General features: G+C 42.3%; 1 protein-coding gene across 1 annotated transcript in view; it reads right to left on the bottom strand.

Annotated features, from left to right (window-relative positions):
* Window positions 1-4,244: 4,244 nt before the first annotated feature.
* Window positions 4,245-18,307, bottom strand: part of nrg2b (neuregulin 2b) — a 45,827-nt gene continuing 31,764 nt past the window's right edge. The window contains exons 5-12 of the mRNA XM_070913365.1: window positions 18,170-18,228; window positions 15,009-15,032; window positions 11,776-11,878; window positions 10,142-10,271; window positions 8,796-8,923; window positions 7,682-7,897; window positions 5,523-5,706; window positions 4,245-4,721 (exon numbers count right to left, since the gene is read on the bottom strand). Of these exons, the coding sequence (XP_070769466.1) occupies window positions 4,245-4,721; window positions 5,523-5,706; window positions 7,682-7,897; window positions 8,796-8,923; window positions 10,142-10,271; window positions 11,776-11,878; window positions 15,009-15,032; window positions 18,170-18,228 (1,321 nt within the window). The remainder of the gene's footprint in view (window positions 4,722-5,522; window positions 5,707-7,681; window positions 7,898-8,795; window positions 8,924-10,141; window positions 10,272-11,775; window positions 11,879-15,008; window positions 15,033-18,169; window positions 18,229-18,307) is intronic.

The following is an 18,307-nucleotide window of genomic DNA, read 5'->3' on the forward strand; positions in this document are numbered from 1 at the left end:
TGGCTGACACTGTGGTGGCAGCAGTTTCAGTCCATCCTGCACCACCTGTCGGCAAGAGACGTAACAGCAGCAGGCGTGTGTCCTCCGTCCCCCCTGGTCAGTTTGGAGAGGCCAAGAAAAAACAATGATAGAAAATTAGCAACAAATAGTGATTACGTCATGTCTTTGGTGCTGAATATTTGAATTATAAACTGTGGTGTTATTAAATTTAGCATTTACATATGTGTTGTTTATTGGGAGAATATAGAGACAGGGCTTCATGTTAAGCCAAGGTCATGGACATCGGTTGATGCGGTTCAAAGCTTCAAACGAGGTGTAGGTCTCCAGAAAAAAAAACTAGTAAGTGGACCTTGAGTTAAGATCACCTTTTTACACTACTATTTACAATGTCAAGACTAGTGGCCAGCAGTGGAGGAAGAATTCAGATCCAAGTAAAAGTACTAATACCACTGTAATAATACTCTGCTGCAAGCAAAAATCCTGCTTTGAAAATGTTTAAGTAAAAGTATATAAGTATAATCAGTAAAGTGTACTTAAAAAAAAGTAAAGTAAAGTAAAGTGAAAGTAAAAGTAAAGTGTAGTACTGAATGTAGGCATAGAGTAGATCAGTGGCGTGTCCAGACTTTTGACTAGGGTGGCCCAAGTGGGGCACTGACTTATGCAGGGGAAGCCTGAAGAATGTACACACACACACACACATTGGAATAGCATTAATTAACCATTTCTCATATCTAACAACATTAGAGTATCACAACACAACATGGTGACACTATACAAATGCACTAAAAAGCTTCCATGCTCTGTTCTTTAAGTCCTCAAGAAGAAATAGTAAAAGTGGGCTTCATACAAAAGATAACAATGCACATTCAAAAATACCCGTCAAACAGTTGGTTCAAACTAAGGTCCCGCGTACACACACACAGTAAGTTATCACTCTTCAAAGAGCCATTGTTTAAAAAATGTATAATCTTACAACCTTCTTTCTCTAAAAACATTCTGGAGAAGCATGAAATATTATAAATAATCACTATAGTTTTTTCAGTAACTAACATACCATCATTCAGTGCATTGCACATCAAATTATAGACAAGGTCAATGCTGCCATCTAGTGTTCCTATCTTTGCAACTCCATTCTTACTGTATGTTTGGTGCCCATCTGACATTATTTATTACCCCACTTTATATAAATAAAGAAGTAATAACAGATTGTGAACTTCTGTAAATCAAAAACAACAACTGTTGTCTTTTGTTACAAAGATGACAGGACTGTTTCAAAATGGTAGGAATAAAGTTTTATTTTTCATATGAAGGGGTGGTTTTGGATTTTTCTTCTTTTACAAGTAGTATGTTTTTGATAAAACTTGCAAAAAATCTTCTAGCATATTCCAAGAATGATGGACATGAAGAGAAGGGGATTTATTGCTGAATGTTAAAATGATGACACATTTTTATTTTTTCACCGAGTGGAAAACGATTTGCTTGCTGCTTTTTCCATGCACCCAACTACCAGTACCACTAGGACATGCAGAGGGGTTGGGGGTGAGAGGGGAGGAGAGGGGGAGGAGGGAGGTAGGGGGAGGGAGGGGGAGGGAGGAGGGAGGAAGGAGAGAGAGGGAGTCGGAAGGTAAAAAAGACAAAGGCAAACTGCTTGACAAACACAAACATGGAAGGGCTTTGAGTGTGTGTGTGTGTGTGTGTGTGTGTGTGTGTGTGTGTGTGTGTGTCTGTTATATGAGTGTCTGTGTGTCTGTGTCTGCATGTCTCAGTGTGTGCTTCATTATGTGTGTGAAGTGTATGAAGTGTGAAATGTATGTGTGTATGTAAAGGGAAAGGGGGAGTGCAGGGTGAGGAGAAAGAGGGCAGGGGGGGGGGGGGGGGGGTGTTAACAATTCAAACTAGCTCTAGAAGCACACTACCCTCACTTGCAGTATTTCCACGTTGCAAATCCCGGATTGATTACAGTGATAGTAAGACAAAACTAGCCAGACCTTTGGGCCATGAACCCAAATAATGTTTTTATAAATTTCTAGCATGATTCCCCTGAATCTGAGGGGTTCGTCGCCATTTTTAAGATACTCTCTATATCTGTGATCCATGCATGTCCTGTGTGAACAAAGAAAAATAACTCTACTTATTGGAAATTAACTCTAATAGGGACACATATTGTCTCTGACACAGTATTATTCTCCTCAGTGAGCTTGGAAGGGTCTCTATACCCGATGTATATCAGAAGTGGAAGAGGTCCTGACGTGATCAGTATACTCCTCTGGAGATGGGGCCTAAATTCATCTGCTAGTTGCTTCTGAAGGTCGGTAAGGGGGTGAGAAAGACATGAAGGTGAGGGGACGATGTAGGGTGGAGGGGAGACAAACACGTAACAGATCATTCAGTCAATATGACCAAGCAAAAGAAGTTCAATCAATAAAGGTATAGGAATGCAAATCAAGGATGCAGTAATCAGTATTATCATATACCACCGTTTGGCTGTGAGCGAAAGAAAAAGTTGAATCGGACTCAGGAACTCGCTCTCTAGCATTGTGAACCTGCACGCAGTGAACCGCATCAAAGAAGAGCCATCGCTACAGGGGTGAAAGGTGGCGGCGATTCCAAGGGGCCCACAGCTGGAGGGGGGGCCGTAAAGTTTCCAGTAGGATTATATTATTAAAAAAAAAAAAAAAAAAAAGAAGAAGAAAAAAAAGGGGAACCCAGAGCGATATCCTCCTCCCAGGGGGCCCAGAATTCCTAGCTACGCCCCTGCAACATAGTGAACAGATGTGGTCTCTGTACAACATCATTTTTTCATCATCGTGACCCACACACAGCGACACGCGTGCCCACTAACACACATACACACAACCTTTTGAAGCAAAAAAAAAAAAGAAAAAAAGAAAAGCAACTGAATCTCCCCTCTGATTCCAAGAGTTTTTTTTTTTTGTTTTTTTTTTACCCACGCTCCTTTAATCGTGGCCACGAGTGAACGCAACAAACCTGACGGACGGACAGGAAGGAGGAGTGAGGGGATGTGGATCTGGCCTGCGGACTGAACTGTGACTGAGATGACGTGCGCTCTCTGCTTTGAGTCTTTTGGCTGTGATGCGATGGGGAAGTCCTGAGACACAGTGCGGCTCTAAGCTGCTGGCATAGGAAACGGGCGGGCTGGGCAGTCCACGGGAGGCCAGAGTCAGGCTGGATTACAACTGGATTGGTTAGGTTCGGTTTGGATCGGCAGCTCCCTGGCCAATGACTGCTCATGGAGGGAGGTTCTTACAGTGCAATGGAGCTTCTGGCAGCGTGAGGATTGGTGGGAGGAGCGTGTCAGTCAAACAAGAGACCACACCCTCCAAGGTGAACGGAGGCGAAAACCAAATGAGGCTTCATGAGGTGTACATACAGGCATGCGCGCACGCACACACACACACACACACACAGACACACATACACACGCGCACACATACACTGCAACCACCACCAATGTCATGGCAGCACCCTGAACACCTACACAGGAATCTGGAGTGACTTTCCCTCAACAACTCCCTCACACTCTTCACAGAAATAACAACAAATGACTGAGAGGCAGCGAACGAGGACATAAACGACCGATGTGATTCATCCAAAAACTCATCCGAGAAAAAAAAAAAACTACCCTACACATCCGGTTGCGTCAGTGACTAATGTCCCTGTGAAACGAGCGCATCGCGTGGATCATACTCATGTAAACAGACACCTTTTACACAGGAGGAATCAATATTGCATGATGACATAATCAGATCACAGTTCAAAAAGAGGAAGATCCCAAATCAGAGAAAAAACCAAAGCAAAAGGAAGGAAGAGGGTTGGTCTCTATAAAAATGAGGAGTCTTCATAAGAAAGGCTACAAAAACTCAATGGGACCTCCGACTTCAGCATACAGCAAAAGGCACCACAATATTATTCTATTTATCTAACTTGTGAAAAAATTGGCACGTAATTCTCTTATTTTTTCATCTCTCATAATGCTGTAAATCAAAAAACTTTACATATAAATATTTCCCCCCCATTATAAAAAAAGTCTTTGCTGTTAGCTAGTAGACAATTTTTGCTGAAATGAAAATAAATATTTCATTTGTTTAGAATATCTGTCTGTTATACAAAATAAAAATATTTCTCCTAGGTGCAGGTCTCTAGTCCACTGGTTGTGTGTAGGAGGAGGGGGAGTGTGTGAGGTGGAGGGGGTGGGTGGTGGCAGGGGGGGGGGGGGTTAAGTCTTAAAGGGGCATGTTGTCAGCCTTGGAGCGCTGCGACTGCGAGCCGCGGCTCTGCCCGTTGCTGCGTGTCCCCGGCCGACTCAGCCCGCGGTGAGTCCGTGTGTCCGCACCAGATGACGAACGGAAACCCGGGACGGATAAGGGCGGGTCCACGTTCATGTTCTGCATACTAAGGAAAGGTGTGCTCTCCCCGTGAGCATCCTCTTCCTCCTCCTCTTCCTCCTCCTCCTCTGACTGGCTGAAGCTCTGTGAGCTGTAGTCCCGTAGACCCGCTGAACGCTGGGAGATGTGTCCGTTGAGGCGGTTGCGTCGCGGGCGGCGCCGGCTTCGGATGGGTTCCCGTGAAGAGGCGTACTCCTGCGTGGTCTCGTAGGCCTCGTCGTCAGGGAGACGGTAGGGGCTTGACGGTAGACTTCCTGTGCTCTCCGTCAGGTATGGTCGCCGCGGACGCCGGGGCTGCCTGTATAAACTTCCATCCTAAAACGTAAAACAGAGAGAGCATTTGATAGAAAATGTTTGTCGGTGGTTTGCTCAAAGGAACTTCAGCAGGGTGGATGACAACGCAGGGATTTGAACCATCAGGCTAAAGGATAAGTCAGGTTGTATGCTATATTTTTCTTATTAAGAACAAATCCCAAGAAAAAAGCAAAACCAACAATGAACTCATCCCGCTAACAAGTGTTGTTGATCTACAGCCTGATGCACAGTAGCTTATTCCTCTGCGCCACAGAGCTCTATTGTTGTTCTATTAAAAACACACTGTTGCGCTGCGTGACATGTCCCTTCATTGTGATGAATGTGGGCACTGTAGTTTATTTTGAGTTGATCCCACATACACATACATCCTGCTGCTGTAAATCCTCACTAACGCATCAAATGTGTATTAATCCGCAGCTGAAAATAGTCCCCCAAAAAAGGCACTATTTACTCCTGTTTGAGTAAAATTAACTAAAAACTACAGTTTCCAGCTGTTTTGGGAAATTATTTAGCCTTTAAAAAAAAATGAAAGCATATGTTCGTGACCCACTTTTAAAGATTTAGATCTTAAGTAGGAATAAATGGGTTTGGGGCTGAGTGCCACAGACAGAAAGTCACAAAGCACTGTGAGATGGATGGACGCATTGCTGGTTTTGGTCTTTTCATGGGATTTGTTGATAATGAAAAAATATAGAACATCACCAGCCCTATTCATTAACTGATGGCATATTGTCACCATCACCGTGCTGCTCCAGTCATATGACAGTCATTGGTATGTGTGTACTATATTTGCCTACGCACATCGGGGCATCGTAGCAGGGGCTGGTCGTCTTCTCTGTGGTAGGCGGCAGCGGCGGGGGGCAGGGAGAGGGCGTGGCTTGTGTTGGGTGAGGTGATCTGGAAGGTGGGCACCTGGGGCGGCAACAGGGGGTAGTGGAACTCCACAGGAGACAGGCGCGCCGGCGTGGTCAGCGCTGACACATACCTGGACAGGAACGATGACAGCAGATTATTACCACATGCTTGCAAATGTGCAGACAAAGTCCACCAAAACTAACACATATTTGGCCTCAATTGTAATGATGATTATGTCTGATTAAGAAAACACACTAACTTTAAAACTGTAGTTGAAGCTGTAAGTGGCAACAAGCACATGAACTCACTATACTACGTTTAACATTCAGTTGGTCTGTGCTGCTTTATATCAAAATCTACCAAAAGGATGCTCACTCACCACTCATCAACTACAATTGTATATATGTATTTTGATTTGGCACTAAGGCCCAGTAGTTTGACGGCCAGTGACCTTACAGTACACAACACCAGAAGTTTTGATAAGGTTGTGAAATAAATCAGTGGGGATGGGATGCACTTCTCTGATGGAGAAACACTTTGGAGATTTGGACTGATAGCAGTAGCTAGTCAACATCAGCCATTCTGTCAGTAGTCCCGTCCATCTGTTTTCTAAATCACTTGTCCTCTTCAGGGCTGGGGGGCCTGGAGCCTACCCAATATGCACTGGGCAAGAGGAGGGATACATCCCGGACAGGTCGCCAGTCAATCACAGGGCTAACACACATTCAAACAACCACATTCACATCTGCAGTTTAGTGTTTTCATTCCACTTGACCTGCAAGTCTTTGGACTGTGGGAGGAAACTCCACACAGGAAGCCCGCAGCCAGCTGGCTCAGGTTCGCACGCGGAACCTTTTCACCATGAAACGACAGTGTTAACTACTGAGCCACCTCGCCACCCACTCAATCAGTCCCCAGAATATGAAAAATATTACTGAACATGTGCCATCACAGCTGCAAGGAGTGTATGGCTGCTGCACCTCATTGGGTTTAACTTAGCTGTTAATACACAGTTTTGCAACAGCAGTGATTCCAAAGTCTGAAACACTGAGTGAGTCAATTTAGCACCAAAATGATTTACGCTTATTGTGAACTACGTATGTGTTGCATTAAAATCTATTGAAACTTTAAATTTGTTTGGAATTATATTAGAAACACAATAGAGAGACACAAAGCAGATCAAGTCACTTTCTATATAAAATGCTCTAAAATCGTTCCTCCGAACGTATCATTCCTTTCGAAGTTAATCAATGTGAAAAACAGAATTTATATGTTCAAAAAACCGGGACCCAGGAACTAGCTCAACTAAATGGAATGTAGCCATTTCTAATGTTATCTAATGTGCTTTTCCTACTATGTCATGCCAAAATGTCTGCTGTGAAAAAGGTCTATATAAAGAAACTGTCCTATTGTAGTTCACACAGGTGATACAAAGCCAAATACAGGAATGTCAAGTCTGTTTATTAGTCAGAGGGCATTCTGGGACATGTAGGAAACCACTAACTGGTAAATGGTAAAAACAGAGGAGTCAGGTTGAGTTTAAGTGGGAACACCAAAGTTATTTACAACAATCAAAAAGAAATGCCTCTTTAATAACTGACCCTGAATGACACAACTAACTTTTCATAAAATCTAAAACATCAACAAAAAATCAGTGAGAGCTTTCATTACCTTCACTACCACTACCCTTAAAGAACTCATTTAGGACAGCACTGGTATATAAAGTCACATTACAGTATACAGTATCTGGGAGATGTAGTCCTTGACACATTGAAAAATTCACAACAATTAATTGCCACTTGGGGTCGCCAAAGAGGAGATAGGCCGGTGTGACAAAAAACAAATCAAAGCAAAAGTGTCCTAGAGTCATGAACACTGACTGAGTTAACCACCACACATGCACACACACACACACACACACACACACACACAGAGAGATGCATTTCCATCACTAAAATTTCATGATTTACGTTATGGGGACTTGCATTTTGTCCCCAAAAGGAAGGTGAGTCCCCACAATGTGAATGTGTAAACACATTTATGTCCCCACAACATAAGTAATACATATCCACACGCACTCACACACACATTATCACCATCCCTACCTGTCACTGTGAGGCGAGTCTCTTAGAGAGTCGTAGGAGTCCCCGTACTGCATTCCCGGTCCAGACACGTCCGTGCAGCCCCAGTGTGCGGCCCTCCTCGCCATACATGCCGGGCTGCTGCACTTACTGGTTCCCACAGAGCTTGACAGCCCACCTGACTGGCAGTCTGAGTTCATACTCTCCGTTCGCTCCATGCTCCATGTCTGCTCCTCGTGTCTGCAGGTGTGGGTGTTAGCAGAACAAGTTTAAAAGGTTACAACAGCACTGAGGAGGCAGGAGGATACAGAGGAGGAAGGTACTGGATAAAGAGACAATACCACATTAATGTTCACATGCATTGTCTATTAAAACACCATCGAGTGATCATTTTGATAAAAAAAACACTGAATCACTCTGGGTAGTGCGGCAGAGCTGTTAATACTGCCGATTGCATTGATAATCAACAGCCAACTGAAACTCTACACAGTCTGATTGTACACCACCTGTCCAGCATGAAATACAGACAAGATAAAGTAAAGAAGTGGCTGGACATATTTTTCTCATGAGTTGGCGGACCAAACAAAGACTGAATGGCAATCAGTATTAGACTTATGGGATGCCTAAGTTGCTCTGTGTGTGCTGTATGTGTCAGTAAATTTGGGTGACTTTTTGAACAGCTTTCAAAACAAGCTGAACTATACTGGCAACAGGTCAAACTACCTCACCTGATTGGAAGTTTTTAAAAGCTTGTGTTAAAGGTTTGGTTCACCCAAATCACATGTTTTCTTACTTAGCCCTGGTGGTTTCTACCCATGCAGAAGGTATTGGTTTTAACTGTCCAGGTTTTGAGATAGCTGTCTCTGAGATTTCTGCTGCCACACCAATACAATGGAGGTGAATGGAATTTTGCATTGAAAAATGACATTGAAAAAAAATGTTTCTGTTACTCTGAATAATCCACAGACCTCACTGCCAACAGTTTGCATTGGAGCTACTTTCTACAAAATAAAATAGTCCCTATGAAAACTGTTAACAACTGAAACTGTAGGATCGTATATGAAGAAAAACTAGGAATAGAGAACTATGTTGCCTATGTATACATCCTCATCTGCATGTGCGTGTGTGGTAGGTCTACCTGGAAGCATGTGAGGCAGTGGTAGAGTGGTGGGAGCGGGTAGACATTCGGCTGCCTGCGTAGTTGCCTGCACCCTCAGCTCCGTGGCTGATCACACACTCAGTCGTTGGGACACTCTTGGAGATGTACTGCAAGACACGCACACACACGTACATACATAAACACTCTTTAATACTTTGTTTTACTATGTTTTCATTTTCCAAAATATCAGTTTCATACAGTCAACACAGATAAATTATACATACAGTAATTATACAGTGGGATCTAACGATGAGAGGATTCTTCTGTACAGATCTGCAGTAGCTCCGCATCTCTTCTCTCTCTTCACTGTTTTCATTGTTGCTATTATGCTGACTCATGCCCATTATGTCTCCAAGAGAATGGTAGGTGTTTTCTGCCCTCTCTTTAACATCAGTCAGCTACGCACCACTATATTTCCCCATGTTGTCGGTGGATCAGAGTTTTATTTACACGAGGACTCTTTTGGGGGCAAAACTGCTCTGAAGGCTAAAAGAACCTTCTTGGTGGAGATAAATCTGAGTTAAAGCTAAATAAAGTCTATGAGTAACCCCACCTGAGGAGACATGAAGCGGCCGGGGCTCGGTGGGCTTCCTGAGCAGTTTACTCAGGTGAAGCTGACATCCAGCTCTAGTGTTCTTCTTCTTCTGTCCCTACTTTAGCATTAATGAATATCTGAGGGTATTCTGAACATTTTGACACCAAAATCCTATTTATAGGAAAGTAATATTTAATTAAAAGCACTGATATATCTGGCATTATTTCAGCAGAGCCTGTGCACTTTGATAGGAGAGCAAAATCAGCCTGGAGATCACAAAATGTGACTTCTATGCGTTCTGATTGGTAGCTAATAGATAATTGTAAATTAATTGCTATTGTTGTACTGTATTATTGTTATTGTTGGCTACCAGAAGCTAAAGCAGGATCACAGCTGCCAATAATGTCTGGTACAGTTTGGCAACTGCACCCACTTTGGCACCAACTGTATGCTTAACCAGCATCTCTAATAAAAAAAGCTAAATATTATGAAACCAATCCCTCTTGTCATGAACTGACTTAAGTAACTTTTTCTCATTTGGACCTTCAATCTGGCCGGTTATTTTTGTTGCGTTTTTAAAAAACTATGGTTACTTATTTATTTATGCCTGGAGAGCAGCTCTGCCTCTGAGAAAATCTGGAGTCTGTCCGGGGTGAGCTGTTGTGGGTTTCTTCTCAGCATGAAGTGCATCGTCGTCAGGAGGCGACTTCACTTCCAGTCTGTCAGTTAAATCTGACCTCCGGATCACCTCTCCCCGCCTCTGCTGTGTGTTTCTACTGTTTGGACTCACGTCAACCATGGGGATCTCCTCAGGACCAGGCCCGGGGTGGTTGGGTCCGTTGGCCAGCATTCGGTTGGGTTGTTCCACACACTGATTCTGGTTCTGGTGTAGGTGACTGTGCATCTTCTTCCTCTGCTTCCTGGAGGGGCGGTGATGAAGGAACAATAAGTGATCTGGCAAAAGTGCTAAACTAGAAACCAATCATTTGCTAGTCACTATAATTGCTCTTTAAAAATCCCTTCCGTCTCTCTCTTTAGCTTTCATTACTTTTTTTGCTAGCACTTCACTCATCACATGGTCGTTTTATGGACCTTTTGGACACTTATTGCAATGAAAGCGTATTCTTCTGTTTCTAGTCACTGTATAATGCTCAGGATTGGGGGTCCAGCAAAATTCAAGATTATAAAAAAACATACCATGAGGAGCAGTTGGGATTCATTAATAAGTGAAGTGGTTTGATCAACTTCTTGTGATTGAGTATTGGGCCATTTTAAAATGGACCATTCTCTCTTTTTAGATCATGCTGCCAACATGACAAAGCAACCAACCAACAAGCAAAACATTTAGCTTCGATCTGGTAGACTGCAGAATGTAATGGGTACTTGTGCTTGAGTGATTCCATTTAATGCGGGAACTACATATATTTATTGATTTACCTGAAAAAACACATGCTAATCTTATAATACAATACATTGTTAAAGTGTTTCCCAGCCTTTTTGGCAAAGACTAGTTAAGGGGACTCTCGACAGACCGCAATGATGCTAATCTGCATCTAGCATGCACGCTACTAATACACTGAAAACTTAATAGACCACACTCGCTGTGGGTTTGACAATGTTGTTTTATGAGTTGTTTTTTTTAATGTTTGTTTATTGAAAATGACGTTTGTTTGTTCTTTTTGTTACAGCGGTTTTGAGCTGGGTCCTCTTTATTATGTTATTTCTCCAGCCTTTCTTATGTACAGTTTTGCTGTGTGTTTCTTTGCACAGTACAAGTAGACAAGCTAGCGATGTTAGCAATAACTAGCCTCAGTCAATGACCCCGGCCTTGCAGGTCGGAGCGGCCTGTTGAGAGTCTCACGTGACTAGTCGGGGCTCCTTGTCACGTTTCAGGTGTTTATGCGTTGTTAGCAGATCCACCAAAGAGACATTTCCCTTCTAAATTTCTCAGATGTTGATTGTTTAAGGTCTTAAGAGGTCAAATTCAAATCCAATATTTCTCAAAAAAGCAATGATAGGAAAAATAAAAATAAGATGCCATTTGAATAGCAGAACTTTGTTTTTCCTTCTGTCCTCTCTCATGAATCATCTCACGACCCCTCAGATTTATCTTGTGACCCTTTGGAAGGGCCCCACCCCTAGCTTGGGAACCACTGGACTAAACTAGCTAACTGTATTTAAAGTAGTTAAAACTAGCTCCACCTCGAGCAGCTACAACAGTAAAATGCTGCTTACACATTCATACGTCAGTAACCGTCTAATAAAGTCATACATAATAATATATCCGTCACAGGAGACATTTTCTGCAGAACATGTATACTTACTTTTTGATACTTTAAGTACTCTTTGCTGATAATTACCAATTGTAATGGAGTATTTTTTGAGATTTGAATACTTCTTTATCTTTATTTCAATGACACATACTTGGTTTTGCAGTAGGCCACCACACAGACAATGCCGACCACCAACAACGCCACACAGATGCCTGTGATCGTCAGCACCCTCCTCTGGTAGAGCTCCTCAGCCTCTGTGGACAGAAACACACACACACACACACATACATACAAACACACACACATGTTCACGTGCACGCACACATCCATGCATTGCAGACAGACAATCACAAAACAGACAAGAATACACACGCACACACACAGACACACACGTACAGCATGAGCGCTACTCCATTGATGGTAACTACAGACACAGTTTTCTCACTATTATCTGCTGCCATCCTATCCCCTGTGCTGTCTGTAAAACATCTCCTCATGTCTCATGCCTTTCAGTTTTAACTGTACTACATGTACTACAGTGCCACTACAACACAGGAGTAATTCTACAATCTCATAAATATTAGGATGAAAAGCAGAGCTGTAAACCTACATCCTGACATAGACTTCCTGCTGTCCCTATACAAGTGTGTTTACAATGGCCATGGGGATGTAATGCTACAGATGGCACTGGAGGGGATCTGAAAACATGCCTGTATGGATGGAAACAACCAAAGACGAGTCGTCCAGATGAAAAAATTGAATAAAGCAGTTTTTGTTCAAAGTGTTAACACCACAAGGGGCTGACAGTATAAACGTTTTGGTATTCACAGAGCTCACCATAACTATAGTTGTCACAAAAGTTAAAGAAAAATGCAAAAAAATGTTCTTGTACTTTCTTAAGTTTGAACATTCACAGAAGCCTGTGCGAGGCTTTTAGGTGACCCTGTGGTGGTAATACTGCAGGGCCTCTGATGTGGCTTTTTTCAACAGAATTTAACTGGTTACCTCTGACTTTGAGTAAGGTTTTCTGTTTTTTTGTCAAAGCAAACATTGTTCATCTCTAACCCTTGTTTGTTTTAACAGTCACTTAACATCATCAGGCTGAAAAGCAGTGTTTTGCTTCCCTCTGTGGTTAATCACTGACGTGGTCAGAAGTGTGCTCTGTTGCAACTGTAACCACACCCGACAGTGATGTCACAGGGCCCTGGAGTACACTTCTACATCACTGTAGCAAGGTGAGAGATTAAACCACTGGAGGTCAGCAGAAACATGTTTAATCAAAGTTGTTTTAGTTTCCTGTCCTTGAATTTAGAATTTTAATCAAAGTTGTTTTACTTGCAAAAATGTGACCATAATTAACTTTTTTTGGCTTGAAAAACTGGTGGAAATAGTAATCCATGGTATTATGGTATTAGTTATTTCTCTGATGTTGGAGTGAGGTTGTCATAACATTTATTACAATAACCTGTAATCATTGTTTTGGAGTTCTCCATTAATGTTATGTAATCATTTCTTGGACTGTTCTGGCATCAGATAACTTCTGTATCACAGTCATCCACATTTGGAAACAAATATAAGATACCATACAAGACAATTAACTTTTCCTTATAGAGCTACTGAATTTACCTATAATTACGCAAAAACATAATTTCCAAGTAGGCAAAATGTTTTTTTTCATTATGCACGATACAATTTGCTCACTAACAATTCTCCAGACTACGCCTCTGAGAGGTTTGTCTGCAAAGCGGTTGCTGGTGACAGTGTCGAGTTGGTTACAGCTCTTTTATCACAACATAGTGAGAACTTGCCTTTGAGAACATCTCTAGACAGATTTGGATGACATTACACTGCGCTGCATTAAACTCATTAAGGTCTAACAGGTTTGTGGTGATGCTGTGTGAATACTACGCCATCTTGGTGTATCTAGGTTAATTCTGATTTCTGGGCCTGCTGTGGTGTAACACTCTGTGTCAGAACGGCAAGCGCGACGACACAATGACAGAGGGAGCAACAAACAGAACAGAACATGGGGGGGGGGGGGGAGGAGGGAATAAAAGGAGGAAAAAGCTGAGTGGTGAGGAAGGAGGAGCAGGAGGAAACATGTAGACAGAGGGAGAGGAAGGGGGCTGAGAGGGGAGCAGGGGCGTGTCCAGGAGAAAGGCCCAGGGAGAAACTAGTCCCCAGAAACCAAAGACTGGCCTGACTTTGTCCCCATATCAACTAAAACAGGATTACAGAGGCCCTTGGATTGTTAGTTACGGCTGAATTAAAGTCCCTGACGACCAATCATTGTCTTTCAATGTCATAAACCTTATGAAACACAAATATTTCTTAGTTTCAGTGTTTCTTCTCAATTTGGACTAAAACTGAAGCACTCAACTTAACACAGTGACACATATGAGTGGAAGCCTGTCTGTCTATGTATCTAACTGTGGTTCTTATGGAGGAAAGTTACTTTAAAATAAGGTAAAATACATCAGAAAGCTGAATTTATTGATAGCATTTCTGAAATCAGCTTGAAACAGGGGCATGTGAATCAGAAACTGTCCCCTTTACCTAATTCATCACCTCACCTTTCCCCCTCTCCCCTCCCTCAAAAAGCTCTAGACACGCCACTGAAGGGGAAGGCAGGGGGGCAAGGGGGGGGGGTTCTAAATAAAGGGCCTCTGTAGGGATTGACAAGCCTACGAGAGCCTTGGCCCGGCATTGTGTGTGTGTCACAGGGTACTGATACAGAAAGGCAAAGGGAAATGGGAAGGCGAGCTCGCTGGCACAGTGGAGCCAACAGCAATCGTGATTTAGGACAGGCAAGCTCTTGACTCTGACACTGAGTCAATCAAGGGCAGAATAATAAGGACAGACTATGTGGTCAGGCCTTTTGCTCGCTTTTGGCAACGCTTTGCAAAAATACTCGCAGCTTGCATGTTTTTATTCGACAGGCTGCTGAAGCCAATATGCACATTGCCAAAGCCCAGAGGACGAGCCAGATACTTGTATTTATCGATGATGTGAAACATTCCCTGATTTTTGGACAAAGAAGGTAGATATGGTGTCCAGATAAACACAACTTTGATTAGTATAAGGCTCATTACATTGTGTTTTAATTCACCTCTGCACTTTCTTTCATTAATGTATCCTTCCCAGTTAATTTGTCTCTTTCTCTAAAGTCTACTTTTCCAAATTTGTCATAATGTAAGAAGAATGCATGCAGAGAAGGGAGGTTACATGTCTTAAAAGCAGGTTAGTGGGCAGGAGAAAAAGAGGGACAGGTTGAGGGAGACCCAGTTGTTGGTTTTAGAAAGAAGATGGCACAATAATGTGTGACTGTGAGAGGATCTTGGCAAACCCTTTAAGCACAGCAAAATGAATAATAATGTTCCATACCCATAAATTTAATTCTGAGAAGCTCTGCCAGCGCAGAAAGTTGTCGTGGTAAAAGGAAAGAGACAGATAGGGTCAGGTGTAATGTCCACTTTGGAGCAGATATATTATTTCATGTCCTGTATACGCTGAACCAGGATATAAGTTAATCAGTGCTGTCAGCCATGGCGATTGACACGTGTACCGTCCAGTAACAGACAGACAACTCAGACAGCCTCAGCTCTGTGACCCCCAGAAATGACAAGAAAAAAAAACAAAAAACGTAACCAAACAAACTCAAAAGCGAAAGGGAGAAAATGAACCAAAGACAGAAGGAAAGAGAAGCCAACAGGCAGGAAAAGGCATGCAGAGACAGATGGACAAAGACAGCAAGACAAGAAGCCACATCACTTACTGCTATATTTACTAGACCTCATTTCTGGAGTAAACAACATTGGACAGAAATACAAAACCAAAGAATAAGAAAACAAGACAAAAGAAAACAAAAAACAAGAAAAACAAAAGATAAAAAGCAGTGAGTTACTCTCCAACATAAAAACACAGTACAGTCGATGAGGCTGGCACAGCAAATGGGGTGGGTGCTGTAACTCATTTGACTAATGGCAATTGTGTGCCTTTGTATTGATTACAGCATACCTCTTGTATAGCACTTTGTCCCACTACTGCTGCGTACAGCTATTATAACCTTTCGTATGATTTACAGAGAAATCATCTCAGCATTCGTAATTTCCATGGCTTTGCATGCATTACTGGCCGTGAGGAGAGATGCCCATACAAAAAGTCAGCCATATCTTCTGTCCACCCTAACCTTAACTACGCTGCATTTTGAAAGCGCTTTACGGTCGCAGCGCTAGAAAAGCAGGCAGTAACAAATCAACATGGATTTAAAACAGCAGGAAGTGCTCCTTCAACTGACTGAACGAGCAGGACTAAGCAAAATAAAAGCACAACGTCACACAGACAGACTTCAGCGTGTAGACAAGGCTTGATGATGGGGTCAAAATAAGCAGACATTACATATAGTATGATATCTTATGATGTAAAACCTGGTCTTGGTTTAAATTTGACATTATTCAGTGTGGAAACCTCCGCAACAGACAAACAGCAAAGCAAGACAACATGGCGTGGTGCAACAGTGTTTAACCCCTGAAAACAAGAAGAAGAGGGTCATTTTTATCCCTCTTATTTTATCTCCCTGTGATTGCTGGGCCAGTAACAGGAGCATGACACAGCCAGTGGAGGGAGGAGCAGTTGTCTTCCATATGAAAGTAGCATGGCCAAACCCCCAGAGGAATCACTGAACCTTCTGTGAAGAGCAAAATTTGTATGTACATGTCCTGGGATCTCTTGTTATCATCTGATTGTACCAATACTGACTGTATGTATTTCAGTGTCACCACCCATGCAATCACAGGAGAGGACAAGACATGCCCCATTTGCATCCCTATGATTTAAAGGAATAGTCTGACATTTTGGGAAATCTGCGCATTTGCCTTCTTGCCGAGAGTTAGATGAGAAGATTGATACCACTCTTGTGTTTGTGCAGCAAATATGAAGCTAGAGCCAGGAGGCTGTTAGCTTAGCTTAGCATAAAGACTGGAAGCAGGGGGAAACAGCTAGCCTCGCATCCATCTACCAGCACCACTGGTTTCTAAGTAACCTGAGGCTCAACAACAAGACGGGAAGAAATAGTTTGGCACATAACCTCCAGTAAAACCACAACAATCAAGTTTTTACCTGCTGGTTTACAATTTAGTTACAATTAAACAAACTAGATATAAAATGTTACTTAGTGAGCTTTAGGGGTTGAGCCTTTAGCATTGACCAAAAACCCAAGCTAGCTGTTTCCAGTCATTATGCTAAGCTAAGCCAACCGTTTTCTGGCTGTTGTTTCGTATTCAACATCCCAACGAAAGTGAATAAGTGTATTTCACAAAAATGTCAAACTATTCCTTTCATTCAATTACACGGATGAGAAGCAAAACATGTGACACCATTTGAACATATTAGAAGTCAACCCCACAACATTTCAAGCAGCATTTAGCCACATGCTACAATGAGAGAGGTTTTATCAGATGATCCATGGATGCTCAGGGTGAAAACAACAGGTTAGCACATTCACCGCTGTGGGTTTTAGCCTAATCTCTTAGTTCTGGATAGATTCCACTGACGTGTTATCAAGAAACTCGGCTTATATGAAAATCAGTATCACAAAGGGACTGGCTTTCAGTTAGGTATAACCATGAGTGATGTTTTCAAATCTCATTATATTAAGACTTGAAATATTGAACATATTCTAACTCTAAATCTCATTCTCTTTCACTTGCCAAATAATTTGGATTTCTCATAATGACTGGCGGCTGTTCAAAACAATGTCACAAGGACTTACATTGTTCTCCATCTAAAGCCTTCAATTGTCAGTCGTGCTCCTACTCCAAAAAGTAAAATCAATGGAGGGTTTTTTTTCTCTTTGTTTATATAAGAGCCACAGCATAGAGTAAGGACTTACAACCCTGTATTAACAGCTTCTATCCACATATAGTTCAGCCTTGATTGTTTAATTTTGTTTTTACTGCTAGAAATATAAGCAGCACCGATGGACCATCTACAAAGAAAAGTGACAAAGTGTTCTAATAAAAGCAAATAACGTCAACCTCCTGTATTGCTTATTGTGTTAATTCTCTGTCTCCTCTGTTTCTTTTTATGCAGCTCCCTGGATCAAGCTGCACAAGTATTTCTTTGTGTGCAATTTACATCATAAAAATAGAGAATTTTAAAAGGGTAGACACAAGATAAAAATTTGGTGCTTATTGTTGAGCTGTCAATTCTGGGGCTTTTTTAAAGCAGCTTTCTAGGTCATGTATCCAGTATGTGATGTGCTCTACATGAGATCTCTAACTATCTTATGTGTAAATTATAAAATATCTCGATTGTTTGTTTCTGGTGACCAGAGGAGCACCACAGAGGAACCAGGGGAGACAGGCAAACAAAGGGGTGGACACAGAGACATGCAAACTCACATTCACACACGCGTTAACTTAAATGAAACATAAGAGCAGGTTTGCAAACACACACACACACACACACAGAGCGCTCCCTCCATCCAACCCCATAGCATGCAGCATCTCAGTGAGGAGGAGACAGACAAGAGCAAATGGACATACTGTAGAAATCGGCCATGACGGAGTTTTCACAGCGGTCCCCGTTATAGTTATTGGGACACCTGATGGAGGGAAAACAAGACACAGAGGGAGGGGGGAGGGAGGTGGGGAGGGTTAAAGATACAGAGGGAAGAGAGGGGA

This window comes from Enoplosus armatus, chromosome 10 (assembly GCF_043641665.1).
Source record: "Enoplosus armatus isolate fEnoArm2 chromosome 10, fEnoArm2.hap1, whole genome shotgun sequence".
In the NCBI taxonomy this organism is placed as follows: Eukaryota; Metazoa; Chordata; class Actinopteri; order Centrarchiformes; family Enoplosidae; genus Enoplosus; species Enoplosus armatus.